Source organism: Apostichopus japonicus, chromosome 17, assembly GCF_037975245.1.
Source record: "Apostichopus japonicus isolate 1M-3 chromosome 17, ASM3797524v1, whole genome shotgun sequence".
In the NCBI taxonomy this organism is placed as follows: Eukaryota; Metazoa; Echinodermata; class Holothuroidea; order Aspidochirotida; family Stichopodidae; genus Apostichopus; species Apostichopus japonicus.
The window spans coordinates 12528816-12546638 of record NC_092577.1 but is presented as its reverse complement, the minus strand read 5'-3'; the positions used below and the strand labels follow the sequence as shown (position 1 = coordinate 12546638).

Below are 17823 nucleotides of genomic sequence, written 5' to 3'. Positions count from 1 at the left end.
TCTAGCAGCACAGTTCTGAACACGTTGAAGCTTATTAAGAATATGTTTAGGTAATCCAATGAGGAGAGCATTGCAATAGTCAAGATGTGACAGAACACACGACTGCACCAAAGTGGCAGTTGTTTTGGAGTTAATAAACTGTTGAATCATCGAAATGTTCCTGATGTTGTGGAATGCTCTCTGGCATACTTTAGCAGTATGGACGTCAGCACTTAAAGACGAATCAAACACAACTCCCAAGTTGCCAGCTTGCTGACTTGATCTCCGATCTCAAACGATGGAATTAACAACTTGGCTTTAGTTGATTTTAAACAGATGACCAACAGTTCTGTCTTCTCACTATTCAGTTTAAGAAAATTTTAAGTCATCAATGATTTGATATCATTGATGCATTTCTTCATTAAACTGAAAATGTTCTCAATTGAGGTGGAATCTTGTGTTTTGAAAGAAAGATACAGCTGTGTATCATCCGCATAAAGATGGTATGATATGTTTATTAATTTTAGTCAGAATTTTTACTTTGCAAAGATTGATTATTTCTGCAAACCTCACAAAGATTGTGTAACATCTTCACAACTATTTTAAAATTCAAAGAAATAAATAATATGGTGTTAATTGAATGTATAAGGGAAATGGTGTTAGATTTAGTCTTGTAAATTAATGTTAACTATTAACTATCAGTCTATTTTGAATGATATCTTTCTTAATTTTAGTCAGAATTTTTACTTTGCAAAGATTTATTATTTTTGCAAACCTCACAAAGCTTGTGTAACATCTTCACAACTATTTTCAAATTCAAAGAAATAAATGTTATGGTGTTAATTGAATGTATGAGGGAAAACGGTGTTAAATTTAGTTTGTAAATTAATGTTAGCTGTTAACTATCAGTCTATTGTATATGATATTTTTATTTCTTTAGTCAGAATGTTTACTTTGCAAAGACTTATTATTTCTACAAACCTCACAAAGATTGTGTAACATCTTCACAACTATTTTCAAATTCAAAGAAATAAATAATAATATGGGGTGTTAATTTAATGTGTAAGGGAAATGGTGTTAGATTTAGTCTTGTAAATTAATGTTAACTGTTAACTATCAGTCTATTTTGAATGATATCTTTATTAATTTTAGTCAGAATTTTTACTTTGCAAAGACTTATTATTTCTACAAACCTCACAAAGATTGTGTAACATCTTCACAACTATTTTCAAATTCAAAGAAATAAATAATAATATGGTGTTAATTTAATGTGTAAGGGAAATGGAGTTAGATTTAGTCTTGTAAATTAATGTTAACTGTTAACTATCAGTCTATTTTGAATGATATCTTTATTAATTTTAGTCAGAATTTTTACTTTGCAAAGACTTATTATTTCTGCAAACCTCACAAAGATTGTGTAACATCTTCACAACTATTTTCAAATTCAAAGAAATAAATAATATGGTGTTAATTGAATGTATAAGGGAAAACGGTATTAGATTTAGTCTTGTAAATTAATGTTAGCTGTTAACTATCAGTCTATTGTTTATGATATTTTTTTAATTGTAGTCAGAATTTTTACTTTGCAAAGACTTATTATCTCTACAAACCTCACAAAGATTGTGTAAAATCTTCACAACTATTTTCGAATTCAAATAAATAATAATATGGTGTTAATTGAATGTATAAGGGAAAACGGTATTAGATTTAGTCTTGTAAATTAATGTTAGCTGTTAAGTATCAATCTACTTTGAATGATATCTTTATAATTTTAGTCAGAATTTTTACTTTGCAAAGACTTATTATCTCTACAAACATAACAACGATTGTGTTACATCTTCACAACTATTTTCAAATTCAAAGAAATAATTAATATGATCTTAATTGAATGTATAAGGGAAATGTTGTTAGATTTAGTCTTGTAAATTAATGTTAAATATCAACTATCAGTCTTTTTTGAATGATATCTTTTTTAATTTTAGTCAGAATTTTTACTTTGCAAAGACTTATTATTTCTGCAAACTTAACAAAGATTGTGTAACATCTTCATTGAATATTTCTAACTAAAAAAAAAAATTAAAAATATAGTGTATGAGGGGAACGGTATTAGATTTAGTCTTGTAACTTAAACGATAACTATAAATCATTTTGTATATGATATCTTTCATTTCTTCTAGTCAGATTTTTTACTTTACAAAGAGTTATTATTTCTGCAACGATCTATAGTGCTAAACGAAGACTGCATGTTAAACAGTTTTCATTACTCTTTCTAACCATATCAAATATTATGATGTTAATTGAATGCACAAGGGAAGCAACGTTAGATCCACTGCTGCTATCAAACTGCTAAAAATTAAGCTTTTGTAATGTTTTCATTTTCTTATAGCTAGTATATTTAGTTTAGAAGGTTTTAAAAAAATATAACTAAGATGGGTTTCTTTGCAACAATTTTCTAATCAATTTTCGTTCAGAGTTTTCTGAGGTAGTGGTTATTAAAGGTTAAATATAAATTATTTGTTTGAAGTTCCTTTTTTTGGCTAAAATCTACCCCTTCTAAAAACCACTGTCACATTTTTGCTTCTGCTGACCTCAAATGACCATTGACCTTCACCATAAACAAATGCTACTTGAACTAAATATAGGGCATCTCCATAGAAAGGTTTAGGTCCAACCAACTTTTCCATTTTATCACATGTCTACTAGCAAGTCATCACATACACACACACACACACGCACACGCACACGCACACATGTTTGTATTACATTCAGACCAAGAACACCATTGTATTTTCCATTGTTCAAATCCACGTACCCTTAACTTAACAATAACCCCATACATTCTTCCGAGGACGTGGTGATTCTTTAGAAATCACAACCGAGGACCTGAAATTCTTTTGTTCAAGTCCTCGGTCAGAATACAAAACAAACGCACCCGCACATGCAATTACCATCACAAAGATTCCCTTTGCCTTCAGCAAGGAGTCAAAGAGGGCAACATTCGATGACAGTAAAGATTCTTGCTGGTGTAATGTTTCCTATTTAAGAACACACACTGTTTCTTGACTTACCAATGGTACAGTAGTGGCCAGCATCACACTGTCCTGCCACAGCGTCCATTCCTGGGGTTTCGCAGTAATCACCACCGCTGCACTGGGTGCAATCATCAATAGAATTCAAGCCTTCCGTTGGACCAAATGTTCCTGCAAAAGAAAATATGCAAATAGAACCAGAGTAGACACCCATTTGGAACGTAATTCAACACAAAATATTAAAAAGTAAATTATGAGAAACAAAATATGGACAAAATCTATTATCATTATATAAGGAAATTTGAAGAAAAAAATATAACAAAGGGTAGGAAATATAGAATGTACACTAAATGTACTGTCTGTTACCTGTGTATAAATACAAAAATATTGCTGTTAATGTTTGAATAGTTGTTATCAGTACCATCCAATATTTACATTGATCAGCTGTATTCGGTATTGATATCTGTATTCGGTATTGATATCTAAGTTCGATATTGATATCTAAGTTTGGTATTGATATCTGTGTTTGGTATTGATATCTGTGTTCGGTATTGATATCTGTGTTCGGTATTGATATCTGTGTTCGGTATTGATATATGTGTTCGGTATTGTTATCTGTGTTCAGTATTGATATCTGAGTTCGATATTGATATTTGTGTTCAGTATTGATATCTGTGTTTGGTATTGATATCTATCTTCAGAATTGATGTGTATTCGGTATTGATATCTGTATTCGGTATTGATATCTGAGTTCGATATTGATATCTGTTTTTGGTATTGATATCTGTATTCAGTATTGATATCTATATTCAGAATTGATATGTGTATTTGGAATTGATATCTGTATTCGGTATTGATGAAAATTGTCCAACAAAACGTTAATAACTGTTTTAGGAAAGAGTGAATGAAATTCAATAATCGTTACCAGCTGGACAGGGTTGTACATCATGACCGGTGCCCTCCGGGCAGTAGAAGCCTGCTGGACAGGGTTCAGGGATATCACCACGGGTACACTGAAATCCCTTAGGACAGGTCAGGCACTCTGCAGCACCAGCATCATTCATGTATGTTGCATTGTTACAGGGCAGTGGACGGTCACTGCCAACTGGACAGTGATGACCAATGGGGCATATATCTCCCGTAACACCATCTGCATCAGAGAAAAACATATTGAAAAGCACATTTATCAACACAACAACAAAATTCAAATAATGTAAGAGCCCTTTACAGGATTGAAAACAATGGTGCCAAAAAATTATTAAGAAAAAAATTAAAATATGAATGTTTTTGTACGAATGCTTTTGTAACATTACAATTCCAAATGACAGTGTTGTCTGTATCATTGGGTAGTGTCACAACAGATGTTAAAAGTTTTGAAATCTGTTACCTTTGAACAGAAATCAATTAGAAAAACACAAGAAGCAAATCTGAACTTTTCAAAGCAAACAAAAAACACCTCCACATAGTTTAGCCTATGGACTGCAAAGACTTTCACAACTGAGAAACAACAACAACCCTTCATTTTTAGCTTACCATTTCATTACCCTACATTACATTATGTAACGTTATGCAATGTTACATTACGTTATATCACATTGCATTACATTATGTTACATTACATTATACATTACATTCAGCTACCTTACATTACACTATGTTACATTATGCAGCATTACATTAGGTCATACCACACTGCATTACATTACACCACATTATATACGTTACATTACATTACACTATGGTACGTTATGCAACGTTACATTACGTTATACCACACTGCATTACACTACATTATATACGCTACATTACATTACACTATGGTACGATATGCAACGTTACATTACGTTATAACACACTACTTTACATTACATTATATATGTTACATAACATTATGGTACGTTACATAACATTATGGTACGTCACATAACATCATGGTTCGTTACATAACATTATGGTACGTTCATTATGCAATGTTACATTACAATGCGTTGCATTACATTATGTTACATTACATTACCTTGCCCTGCTTTACGTTACCCTATGTCATATTACATTATGTACGTTACGTTACATTACGCTATGTTACATTATATTACGATACATTACATTACGCTACGTTACGTTACACCAAGTTACATTACCTTATGCTACATTACCATACATTTCTAACATCATTTAATAGTCTACTCTGCATATAGAATCACAGTTCTATGTGTCAATACACTGACAGATTTAATCCCAGCTGGTAGCATATTGCAGGCTTGTAGAGAAACTTGTATGGTGAAATTAAGTTATAATGAAATGGATGCTTGTAGGTAGGAAAGTTGAGTGCAAAAGAATTGCTGAAGGATAACAAACAAAACTTGTTAAGCAATCACAGACAATAGTGTTTACAAGATCAGAAAACAGAGAAGAATACAGAAATCGACAAAGAAAACGGAAAAACATGAACGGAAAATAAAAGAAACCTCTAAACCTGCCAGTGACTGAAAACATGACATCGCAGGATACAACCAGTAAAATAGACAATGAACAGTGAAGAAGAAAATTAATCAAAGAAAAACAAAACATACTTGTTGTATACTTGTCCAAGATCCCACAAACTCAATGCCGCATTTTCCACTGAATTATTTTTGAGTGCCGCGTGCAAACATTAGTGAGTGATGACGTCACACAACTCTACTTATGACGTAACCGAGCCCACGATGTTGTAACTTTTTTACTACCTTGTGAGTTGCGTCAACTAATGTGGGTCGGGTGCGAGCGAGCACGGATGGCGAGAAAGCATGGTTGGGGGTTTGGGGGACCTCCCCCAAGAAAATTCGAATTGTAGATGCGCTCAGATGCGATTTCCCAGCATCTGGAAAGGATATTCTCCATATATAATTGCTCATTTTTCGGAGTATGGTCAAACAATCAGTGGTCATAGAAAAGAGGGGGGGGGGCGTGCGCCGTGTGCGCCCCTCCTGGATCCACACCTGGGCCAAGAGTCCTGTACAGGACTACCAGGGGGGAGGGGGAAGTTGTTGGATGTTGAGGGTCCAAAGCAGTAAATAGTAGTGATATGTGTGACCATCTGGAATGCAAGCGCGCCACCAATTAACAATTTTCCTATACATGCATACACGTACAGTCGCACACTGCACTGTAGGCTACTGCATACACTTATTACACTGACAGTGCATATGCACATACATCGTATTCTAGCTAGTCGTACATGGACGTCGGACATCAAAGCGCCAGTCAGCCGAAGCAGCCAACTTTGAATCCCAGGACTGGCAGGAGTGATGAAGTAAACTTTTTTTTTGACAAACGGTGACCAGATCTCAGTGACGCAAACGGCACCTTTCGTTTTTTTTTCAGGTGCCGCCAGAATATTTTTAGGTGCAGCATGCGGCTCTCGGTGCCGCGTTTGGACATGGCTGACTTGTTGTATTGCAGGGATGAGCCTGAGTGGTGTTAAATTAAAAATTACAGAATTTTGCAAAAATTGCGGTACAGTCTCCAGTTTGCGTATGCTATAGTCTGTTAGGATAATAGTTTTTGTCCCGAGGTAGAAAAGGAATCTCGGATATTCGCTCATGCCTGGTATTGTCAGTAAAATACTAGACACGGAGGACATGTTTACCCTCTGGGTTTGGAATTGAGGCATTGTGTCTTTACCTGAGTGAGGAGAAGGAATAATTACGTTCAAGAATCAGATTGACGGGTGGGCTTGGAGATCGAAAGAGGCTTGGGATGGAGGGTGAGAGGAGGTTCTCATCTGTGAATGAGGATAGCGATGGAGGTATTCACTGATCACAGACGAAATGGACCAAGGGCGTAGGAACCGGGGTGCTGGGGGCGCCAGCCCCCCAGTGAAAAATATGGGGGGGGGGCGGAAGTATCATTCCGCCCCCCCCCGCTCCGCATGTCAGAAAACCCCTTTTTCATTTCCAAATGAGAAAAAAATCTCATTTGGAGCACCAAATTGCATTTAAGGCCAGGTGAAAATGCAAAATTCTTTACAAAATGGAGTGGGAGTTGAAGTGTGCTATATTGCACCAAATTGCATCTGAGGCCACCTGGAAATGCAAAAAAATTCCAGGGGGACACCCCCTCCCCTTAGACCCCTCCCCCAGGCCGGCCATCAGTCTTCAGCCGCCCCACTCAAAAGTACCTTCCTACGCCAATGAAATGGACCTATAAATATAAACAACAGTTAAAGGTATCGTTCAGGAGAACACATATAAAAAACAACAAAAAATAGAAGTGCAAAGATGGGTGAAGCCCATCATCGTCTCCAGTTTATAGATTAAATAAACGTCATATGTTAGGAAAGAGCCAAGCTGTGTCCACTTGGAGGGGGAGGGGAGGGAGGTAATGGTAGGAGAGGGGAGGGTGAGGGGGGAGAGGCTGCCTTATAAATCCACAAAAGCAGACTTCCTCTAATGAATGAAAAGGAATTATACGAGACATCAAGTGAGATAATTCAGAACAGCAATATACTCTTTTCTCAAGATTGGCAACCAACAGTGCCAGGTGAATTTGACATGCTTGTCGAAGTCACTCACCATATCAAGATACTCAAATAATGATGGTATACAGTTATTTGTACCTACACCAACTCTAGATCCCCAACACAATTACCATTTTAGTGCTTAAATCTACAATAAAAGAAAAATCCATGTTCCCCATTGGTTAATCCTATTCCCATGTGGTATAATGGTCAAGAGACAAGAAATGCTTATTAAAAAGAGAAATCAAAATAAAACGGATACCCTTGTTCAATCGGTATAGGGTTACCTTCATATGGATTATAACTTCCTGGTGGACACTCGAGTGGTACAGGTGTAGCCTACCCTCTGGGCAGTACCTTCCCACTGGGCAGAGGTATCCCCAGCTCTGGTTGGAAGGATATAGGAGCATTTCCACCAAGTTCACAGTAATGTCCAGAAAAACAGTCACCAAAGGGCTCTGTGAGGCCAGGTGTAGGACAGTATAAACCAGGATCACATAAGGGGCAGTCTGGCGCAGCTGTGAGACCCGTTTGAAATGACACCCTCAGAAATATAAAATTCTTGATTTTCATGAAGTTACTTGATCAGAGATAGATCTTATCAAATGATCATATACTTTATAATGTTTGTTGTTATGTGCTGTCTACTAATCCCTTTCACCTAGTACGAGGATGAAAGAGACGTTAAATAGCTAATAGTCAATTCTTTTTTGACCAGTGAGAGAAATTTGCATTGAAAATCAATTTGTCCTTGCTAACACACACACACATGCCTTGTAATGACGCTGTTCATAACAATATCCATACAGACATTGATGATAACCTATGATATTAATTAATTTATCTATATGAAATACAACAACCTTAATGCACTAATGAACGCATAAGACAGTAGATGACATCAAATGCATGCATTGTCAATAAGAATAAAAAAAAAACCACTTGAATAGTCCATGAGCCTATATTTGTCGGTCGATATTTCATCAACAAAAATTATTTTGACAACGTACATATAGAAATCACGTGATACCTGTCGCGTGGGTCTAATACTTAGCAACTTTCCAGCATACATATATAATTGATGTATATAATTGATGCGAGTTCACGTCCGATTCTCGCTACAGTCTTAATTCGGAAGTTCGAATCTTATGTGGGCCAAGTTCAAGACAAGTCCGAGTCACGTACAAGCTTCTGGCGCGGCGGAACGGAAAAATCATTGGGGGGGCTAATGTGTGGAGACTATCTAAGCGGAGCGCCACCATCGGTTGGCGCGGAGCGTACAAGAAAATTTTGGTTTTTTGTCAAACCCCCAGATGGCCGGAAACGGCACTTCCCGAGTGTTTTATGCTGCGAATACCTAGCCCTAAAATATGGGTCTCAAGCCTGCAATTTCTCAGATTGCACGTTAAAGTCTGTAAAAACATTGTAATTTGTAAATTCGATGGTGTTTTAAAAGAGTTGCTATTACTCGTAGTGTACTCGCAAAGGCGTTTTTGAGTGTAGTAAGGGCAGTGGCGGAGCTAGGGGTATTGGTCAGGTGGGGGGGGCAAGAATGGTCTATAGGGGCGCTTTCGACACTATCTAAGCGGAGCGCCACCACAGGTTGGCGCGCAGCTTACAGAAAATTTTTGAGTAAAAATGCTCCCTAGATTGCAGGAAATGACCCTTTCCGGGCCTTGCTAATTTGCAGATAAACGGAGAATAAATAGGTGTCGTCGCCATTTTGTCGGAAAATTACACCAACAGAATATGACAAATGTCAATAGGTATATGAGAGCGCAATAAAATAGTCAATAATCGCGAATAAGTAAAAAGTATTGAAAAGCTGAAAAGGGCGCCAGCAGTCCATTTGAGTCCGTCAGGGGGGGGGGGGGGCATCCGCCCCCTGACTGTATATATGGACGCTCCGCCACTAAGTAAGGGGATGTTGGAGAACTGGCTGAAATGAGGCAAGTCATTGGCCTAAGACGAAGTTGTGTTACGCTTACCGGTACTCACACTCACTGCTTCCACTTTTCACGGGGCGTGAAGACGCGGTTGGGGTGACAATGTGGTCTATAGCTAGGGGACGGGCCGAGGGTCCCCCAGCAATTACTAAAATTATTACACCTATATAGTATACGTGTGCATCGGACAGATCGACAAGTATGCATTGAAAAATGGGCAGATGCACGTTTCGGTGCCTTGGTAAATATTGGGGGGGCTTATCATGCATTTGCCCCCTCAACTTTTTCATTGGGGGGCTGAGCCCCCCCCAAGCCCCCCCGGTTCCGCCGCCACTGACAAGCTTTTCAATGCCGATTGCACTGGTAACATTACTGTACACATGTGCAACATTTCTAACGATTGTAGTATTTAAATACCGCCATCATCAACCAACCGGGAATGGAACGATTAAGCATTTAAAGAAGCATTTTGCGTCCGTTTCTATGATATTTCTCAACCTCACTGAATCTACTATGCCATAACGACAAACATAACTAGCTTATCTATTTAAATCTTACTTCAAATAGTGGCATAAAGGTCGAAAAATTTTCAACTTTGTTTATAATACGTAATCCAACACCAAGCTTGATTTGTGTACAGTCTATATGACAGTTGTACCAGGGAGTTCCATAACAACTCCCTGGTTGTGCCAACGCAAAGTCTTGAATCTATTTTTAGCAACGGCTCATAACTAAACCTGCATCTCTGATTGGTTGAATTCAAACTAGTGGGTTTGGGGTACTGTATGCGATCAATTTTAAATGTGGAATTTTGTCGTGGATACTTTTCTCATTCTCTGCAAATATCTTTAATTACTAGCCAATTAACGATGTTGGCAGGGAAAAACTTGGCTGACATCTTAGTTTGCTGTTTTGTGATTGATATATGTGAAAAACTCGATGGACATGTCAAAAAATAGAAAACGGCGACCAAACGCAAAATGCTGCTTTAAGAATTCAGATCAAAATGTTAACAAAGCTCATTTGATTATGTATAGATACCACATTACACTCGATCATATCCTATGGGGCAGGTGGTAAACACAGGACTATACCAAGTCGGCGTTAAAGCCAATAAGGGGGCCTGTGAAGATATAGGATAAAGACAAATTTATCTTCATTCTCATAATATTCTAATACATATAAACACTACCATTATCTTTTGCTTATATATATATATATATATATATATATATATATATATATATATATATATATATATATATATATATATATATTAGTCGTTAAGTCGTGATAAATTGCACGAACGAAAGAGGTAAAATGACATTACCTTACTTATATAAATACATATATATATATATATATATCCGTAATACCGTTAGAATATTGTACATATCCACACCTGCTACGAAGGTTACCCCCCCCCCCATTCCACCCCGACCCTCTCCCCCACCAAACAGCTAAGAAGATTCCTGTTCTGTCTGGCAGATATCCTAGTTTGCAAATGTCTTGGAGCTGTTATTTCCTAAGTCTGTGATGTCATAGTGTCACTGGGATCTGAAACTCTTTTTTTTGTCTCCTCTCACATCTTCAAAGTAGATTGTTAGCAGGATTGACAGTGAAACCATATTAATTACTATAGGTCATGATAACAGGTTCATTATTTGAGTTTCAGTATTTGCAAAAGCCATCTTTATTACATGACATAAACAATGTAATAAATAAAAAGCAAAGAGGAACTCAACAAAATTAATCGTATGTGATGTCATTATCAGGCTTGACTAAGTCTGCAGCCTTGTGTGTGATAGGATATTAAATATGTAGTTGCTTCCAAAATGGGATAAAAAAAAAAAGTTGTAGCTGTTTGGGGAAAGACCAATATTAATGATTGGATTATTGTACTCTGTAAGGAAAATGTGGACTTTTAAAAACGTAATTACCATTTATGTTCAAATTTCAGCAAACATTTTCAGGACTGTACGTTTTACAGTGTTAAATTCAATCATTTGGTTTATAGTTCAGGGCGTATAAAGTCTGCAATGAACATTGTTTATAATTGCAACGTCTTGTTATAGCAAAGATATGGATCATTGCTAAATAACGGAGCCATGTGGAGCAGTGTAGGGAAGGCCAACTTATTGGATTGGTGTCATTTGGACAAGGCACTTATTATTGTAGTGCACGTGCTATATTAATACTTATGATTGATACGAATTACGAATTTATTGAAATTAGTCCACGGCGTTAACGTTACATCAACAGTCCGTAACTATCACAAGTTCAACTTCTCAAATGATGAATACACAATATTATGAAAGCTTCTTTGGTAACTATGCTAATTCTAGAGCACTCTTTATGGCATATCGTAGTTCGTTTGCTAGTGTTTTCGTTCGTTTGTCTTCTCATTTGTATTTCTGATGTGCTTGCTGCTTCCCCCTGCCGCGATAACCCCCCCCCCCACTCCGCCCCTTCCAACAACATCACCCACAGACACATTTGAACGGATCTAATTATAAGTAGTTTAGTTCTACAAGGTTTGTCCTCAATATGCATGCTTTCACTACAATATGCTCATATTAAGGGAATTCTACAAGGTTTGTCCTCAATATTCATGCTTTCACTAGTACTCATATGAAGGGAATTCTACAAGGTTTGTCCTCATTATTCATGCTTCACTAGTACTCATATGAAGGGATTTCTATAAGGTTTGTCCTCAATATTCATACTTTCACTAGTACTCATATGAAAGGAATTCTACAAGGTTTGTCCTCAATATTTATGCTTTCACTAGTACTCATATGAAGGGATTTCTACAAGGTTTGTCCTCAATATGCATGCTTTCACTAGTACTCATATCAAAGGAATTCTACAAGGTTTGTCCTCATTATTCATGCTTTCACTAGTACTCATATCAAAGGGAATTCTACAAGGTTTGTCCTCAATATTCATGCTTTCACTAGTACTCATATCAAGGGAATACTACAAGGTTTGTCCTCAATATTCATGCTTTCACTAGTACTCATATCAAAGGAATTCTACAAGGTTTGTCCTCAATATTCATGCTTTCACTAGTACTGATTTCTACAAGGTTTGTAGTGATGATGACTTTAAAAGTCAAAATGTTGCGCTTTTGAGTCGCCATTTTTTCCACATGTTCCTATTAAGCCATCAAACTGAATGCTTGTAAACAATGCAGTTATTTTTTTGTTTTATGACGTGTCTGTGATAAGCCTTACATCATGGTATATATATATATATAAGACCAAACATAAAATGGTGGGCACTACATTAGCTTGAAGAGCACTTGTCTTTATGACTGATATTGTTACTTTTAAATAATAAAATTGGTTTCGGTATTTTTAAGTTTACTTACTACCCCATTATTTTATAGTTAATAACCATACACTCATCATTTTAATAATTCACCAATTAGTTTCTGATATCTACTATATAAACATAAACATGTATAAAGTATAAAATATAGATTGTATTATACATGGTGCATAGAAATTATTTTGTTCTGATAAAAATAATATTTTAATAATTCACAATTTAGTTTCTGATATATAATTATTACAGTATATAACATCTGAATATAGAATCCGATATAGCTGATGCATAGAAAAAACAACAAAATTCTTCACCGTGAAGGTAATTAAGATAACAGCGTTATCAGATATACCATGTTTAGAGTATTCGATATCCCTCCCACAAAGTAAATAGGAAACAAATGGGCAATTCATTAAGTTACAGATCTCATCCCAAACTTTGGGTATATGACCACTATGATGTCATCGGTATGACTCACCAAGTTTGTAGTACGAGAGACTTGAATTTTAAAGACCTTTTGACCTTTGACATTTTATGTAAATAAACATGCTAAGCATTCATTCAAACAATGAATTCATTGCTTTCTCATGGGTACAACACTTTCAGCTATTTCGGTGTTTGTAATTTACGTAATATTCAAAGAACAGTTTTTGTTTTTATAAACTCATATTTTCTATATAGCAATGTTAATCAATCAACTTCAGCTACCGAAGATTGACTTGAAAGTTGAATAATGTAATATTACATTTGAGGTCATTTGGTATGTGCACAAGTTTACCAATTTTGACCTTTGAACCTCATTTGATCATGTGAAATATGCAATTTTACATCAGTAATTAATACAATGTAGGTTATTAGTCTTTTGTTTCATGGTTCAGCTCTATTGTTATTTTGTATATATATATATATATATATATATATATATATATAATATTGGCCAAATACTGTTTTCTGTTATTGGACCTTTGATCCTATGACTTTATTCGTCACACAGGCACGGCAGCCCATACCGAGGCACATACAAAGCAAGTTTCAATCCATCGGCCTAATGTTCAATGAATAGTTTGCGAAACGCTTCTATCGCACAAATTAGGCCAGTTTTGTGTTTGAAGGCTTGGGGCCATATTGATATGTTAGTAAACGTAATATAGTCAAAATGTTGTTTATAGGTAATTATTTGACCTTTGATCTCTGATCTTTGACCTTTGTAATTGATCACGTAGGCACAACAACCTATATATGCACAGGCATATACCCACCCAGTTTGACATCCATCGGTCGTATGGCTAACGATCAGTTTTGAGTAACGTTTTTTGGCTTTGATTTGGCCAAGTTTGACCCTTGATCCCCTTTGATCATGCGTGTGACCTTTGGCGCTGAACACTAATATAAAGCGCTGTAGTCTTACAGATTCTGATATCTCACATTGGTTTGAGGGTTTCGGCCATTTTGTGATTTTCGCACAATGGTAAAAATGTTGCCTGTTTTTTAATGCTCCGCCAAGTTTTCTCTTTAGGTGGGTAAGCCAGTATTATCTGATGTGTTTTATACGTTCATTTTTAGACGCTGGGAGAACTGGGAAGGGGAAAAAATAATGTAATCTTCATTATTTGACAGAGGTAATGCTGATACAGGTCATTCATATAGCTGGTATACTAATGCATATGGTGTGATATATAAAGTCTTCTAAAATTTCCTTCTACCTGTTACCGTATACGCGACTACGTTTAGAGGTCTCAAAAATTGAGCAAGAGTCGTTCGGAAAAGTATTGAATGATTTGACAATTAAAAATCAAAAGAAGAAGAAAACAACATCAAACAAATGTAGGCATTCTAACCAGAATGTAAACAATCAGATCTTTTTTCTTCTTCTGGGTTTTTAGCCTTTGAGAGTGGCGATTGAATGTGCTGTGGGTTAACAAATGAACAAATTACAATCGGCACTCGGTTGTATATTTTTAAGTAATAAAATTAACATTCACCCCAACCCCCCCCCCCTCCACCACCACCCCACCCTTGTCCATTTCAATATATTATTTTATATTTACTGAAAATTCTATGAAAGTCAAGTTTGAAAAGATATATCCGCTTGTGATTATTGTAACGTATTTGGACGAGATATATTAAGATTTAGAAACCAGCTATTTTCCTGTGAAGAGGAGTAATATATATGCACTGAACTGCCATTTTTCATGTCTTGCCATTTTCATGTCTTGCCATTTACAGTCATGCACCGACATATTGCTGTGACGTCAGAGAAATTATTATTCCATCTCTGCATGTCGACTGTGTAACATGTGAATTATCTATTTTTCTACGACCAGAACTTGTCGCTCTATTGTTAACCCATCCCCCCCTACATAGATAGCACTACCTCACGACAGAGAAGTTGGGGGGTAGCCAGTTGGGGAGGAATAAGTTTAGGGGTAGGGCTTTTGAGGGGCAGACAGACTTCTAGACGCGGATTGTGGAAATTTTAAGAAAAAAATAATAATAATGAAACGAACCTTGCAAACTTGAAAATGTTTTACCTAGAAAGTTGTATATTGAAAATATTTCTTCTCAGATTCAGTCGCCGAACAGTTTCAAATCCTATTGTTAGTAAAAGTTCACACTATCGAGTATCGTTACATTGCGTATAATTTTGCTTGTATCTAAATCAGTTACATAACTGCAAATCACTATATATCGAATAAGGTTAATTAATTGTTAATTAAGCATATAAACTGTAATATAATTTTAATGTGTTTGCATGGGATTTTACTGACTAACATACTGTGCATGTGATGGTATATTGGGGATTTCAAACAGTGTCTTTATTTATGATCCTCCTATCTTTAATCTTGTGTTTTCAAATCCACAAATACTTCACTCCACTTTTCTTTAATTTATGTTTATAATGGATCCGTTTATTATGGATCCGTTTGTAATGGATCCGTTTGCAATGGATATGTTTGGAGTGGATCCGTTATAATAGATCCGTTTGAAATGGATCCGTTTATAATGGATACGTTAATAGTGGATCCGTTTGTACGGATCCGTTTGTATGGATCCGTTTATAATGGATCCGTTTGCAATGTAATCGATTATAATGGATTCGTTTGTGATGGATACGTTTGTAGTGGGTCCGTTTATAATGTATCCGTTTATAATAGATCCGTTTATAATGGATCCGTTTGCAATGTATCCCTTTTTAATGGATCCGTTTGTAATGGATCTGTTTGTAATGGATCCGTGTATAATGGATCCGTTTATAATGGATCTGTTTATAATGCATCCGTTTATAATGGATCCGTTTGTAATGGATCCGTTACAATGGATCTGTTTGTAATGTATTTGATTATAATGTATCCGTTTATAATGGATCCGTTTATAATGGATCTGTTTGCAATGTATCCCTTTATAATGGATCCGTTTGTAATGGATCTGTTTGTAATGGATCCGTTTAATGGATCTGTTTATAATGGATCCGTTTATAATGGATCCGTTTATAATGGATCTGTTTGTAATGGATCCGTTTATAATGGATCCGTTATTATGAATCCGTTTATAATGTATCCGTTTGTAATGGATACGTTTATAATGTATCCGTTTGTAATGGATACGTTTGTAGGGGATCCGTTTATAATGGATCCGTTTATAATGGACCCGTCTATATTGGATCCGTTTATAATGGATCCGTTATTATGAATCCGTTTGTAATGGATCCGTTTGTAATGGATCCGTTTATAATGTATCCGTTTGTAATGGATACGTTTATAATGTATCCGTTTGTAATGGATACGTTTGTAGGGGATCCGTTTATAATGGATCCGTTTATAATAGATCCGTTTATAATGGATCCGTTTGCAATGTATCCCTTTTTAATGGATCCGTTTGTAATGGATCTGTTTGTAATGGATCCGTGTATAATGGATCCGTTTATAATGGATCTGTTTATAATGCATCCGTTTATAATGGATCCGTTTGTAATGGATCCGTTACAATGGATCTGTTTGTAATGTATTTGATTATAATGTATCCGTTTATAATGGATCCGTTTATAATGGATCTGTTTGCAATGTATCCCTTTATAATGGATCCGTTTGTAATGGATCTGTTTGTAATGGATCCGTTTAATGGATCTGTTTATAATGGATCCGTTTATAATGGATCCGTTTATAATGGATCTGTTTGTAATGGATCCGTTTATAATGGATCCGTTTATAATGGATCCGTTATTATGAATCCGTTTATAATGTATCCGTTTGTAATGGATACGTTTATAATGTATCCGTTTGTAATGGATACGTTTGTAGGGGATCCGTTTATAATGGATCCGTTTATAATGGACCCGTCTATATTGGATCCGTTTATAATGGATCCGTTATTATGAATCCGTTTGTAATGGATCCGTTTGTAATGGATCCGTTTATAATGTATCCGTTTGTAATGGATACGTTTATAATGTATCCGTTTGTAATGGATACGTTTGTAGGGGATCCGTTTATAATGGATCCGTTTATAATAGATCCGTTTATAATGGATCCGTTTGCAATGTATCCCTTTTTAATGGATCCGTTTGTAATGGATCTGTTTGTAATGGATCCGTTTATAATGGATCCGTTTATAATGGATCTGTTTATAATGCATCCGTTTATAATGGATCCGTTTGTAATGGATCCGTTACAATGAATCTGTTTGTAATGTATTCGATTATAATGTATCCGTTTATAATGGATCCGTTTATAATGGATCTGTTTGCAATGTATCCCTTTATAATGGATCCGTTTGTAATGGATCTGTTTGTAATGAATCCTTTTAATGGATCTGTTTATAATGGATCCGTTTATAATGGATCCGTTTATAATGGATCCGTTTGTAATGGATCCGTTTTTAATGGATCCGTTTATAATGGATCCGTTATTATGAATCCGTTTGTAATGGATCCGTTTGTAATGGATCCGTTTATAATGTATCCGTTTGTAATGGATACGTTTATAATGTATCCGTTTGTAATGGATACGTTTGTAGGGGATCCGTTTATAATGGATCCGTTTAT

The 17823-nt window shown here is 35.9% G+C and overlaps 2 protein-coding genes across 5 annotated transcripts in view; one reads left to right on the top strand and one right to left on the bottom strand.

Moving 5' to 3' along the window:
* Positions 1–4195, bottom strand: part of LOC139954959 (uncharacterized) — a 116035-nt gene extending 111840 nt beyond the window's left edge. Inside the window, exons 1-2 of the mRNA XM_071954991.1 lie at positions 3934–4195; positions 3048–3179 (exon numbers count right to left, since the gene is read on the bottom strand). Coding sequence (XP_071811092.1) covers positions 3048–3179; positions 3934–4177 — 376 coding nt within the window. The 5' untranslated portion in view covers positions 4178–4195. The remainder of the gene's footprint in view (positions 1–3047; positions 3180–3933) is intronic.
* Positions 1–17823, top strand: part of LOC139954973 (TAF5-like RNA polymerase II p300/CBP-associated factor-associated factor 65 kDa subunit 5L) — a 76829-nt gene that overhangs the window by 40762 nt on the left and 18244 nt on the right. The window contains exon 5 of one of the 4 annotated variants that reach the window (XM_071955058.1): positions 1–2546. The exons of the other annotated variants lie outside the window; for them this stretch is intronic. Coding sequence (XP_071811159.1) covers positions 1–5 — 5 coding nt within the window. The 3' untranslated portion in view covers positions 6–2546. Of the gene's footprint in view, positions 2547–17823 lie in introns of those variants that run through there. 4 annotated transcript variants of the gene reach the window in all.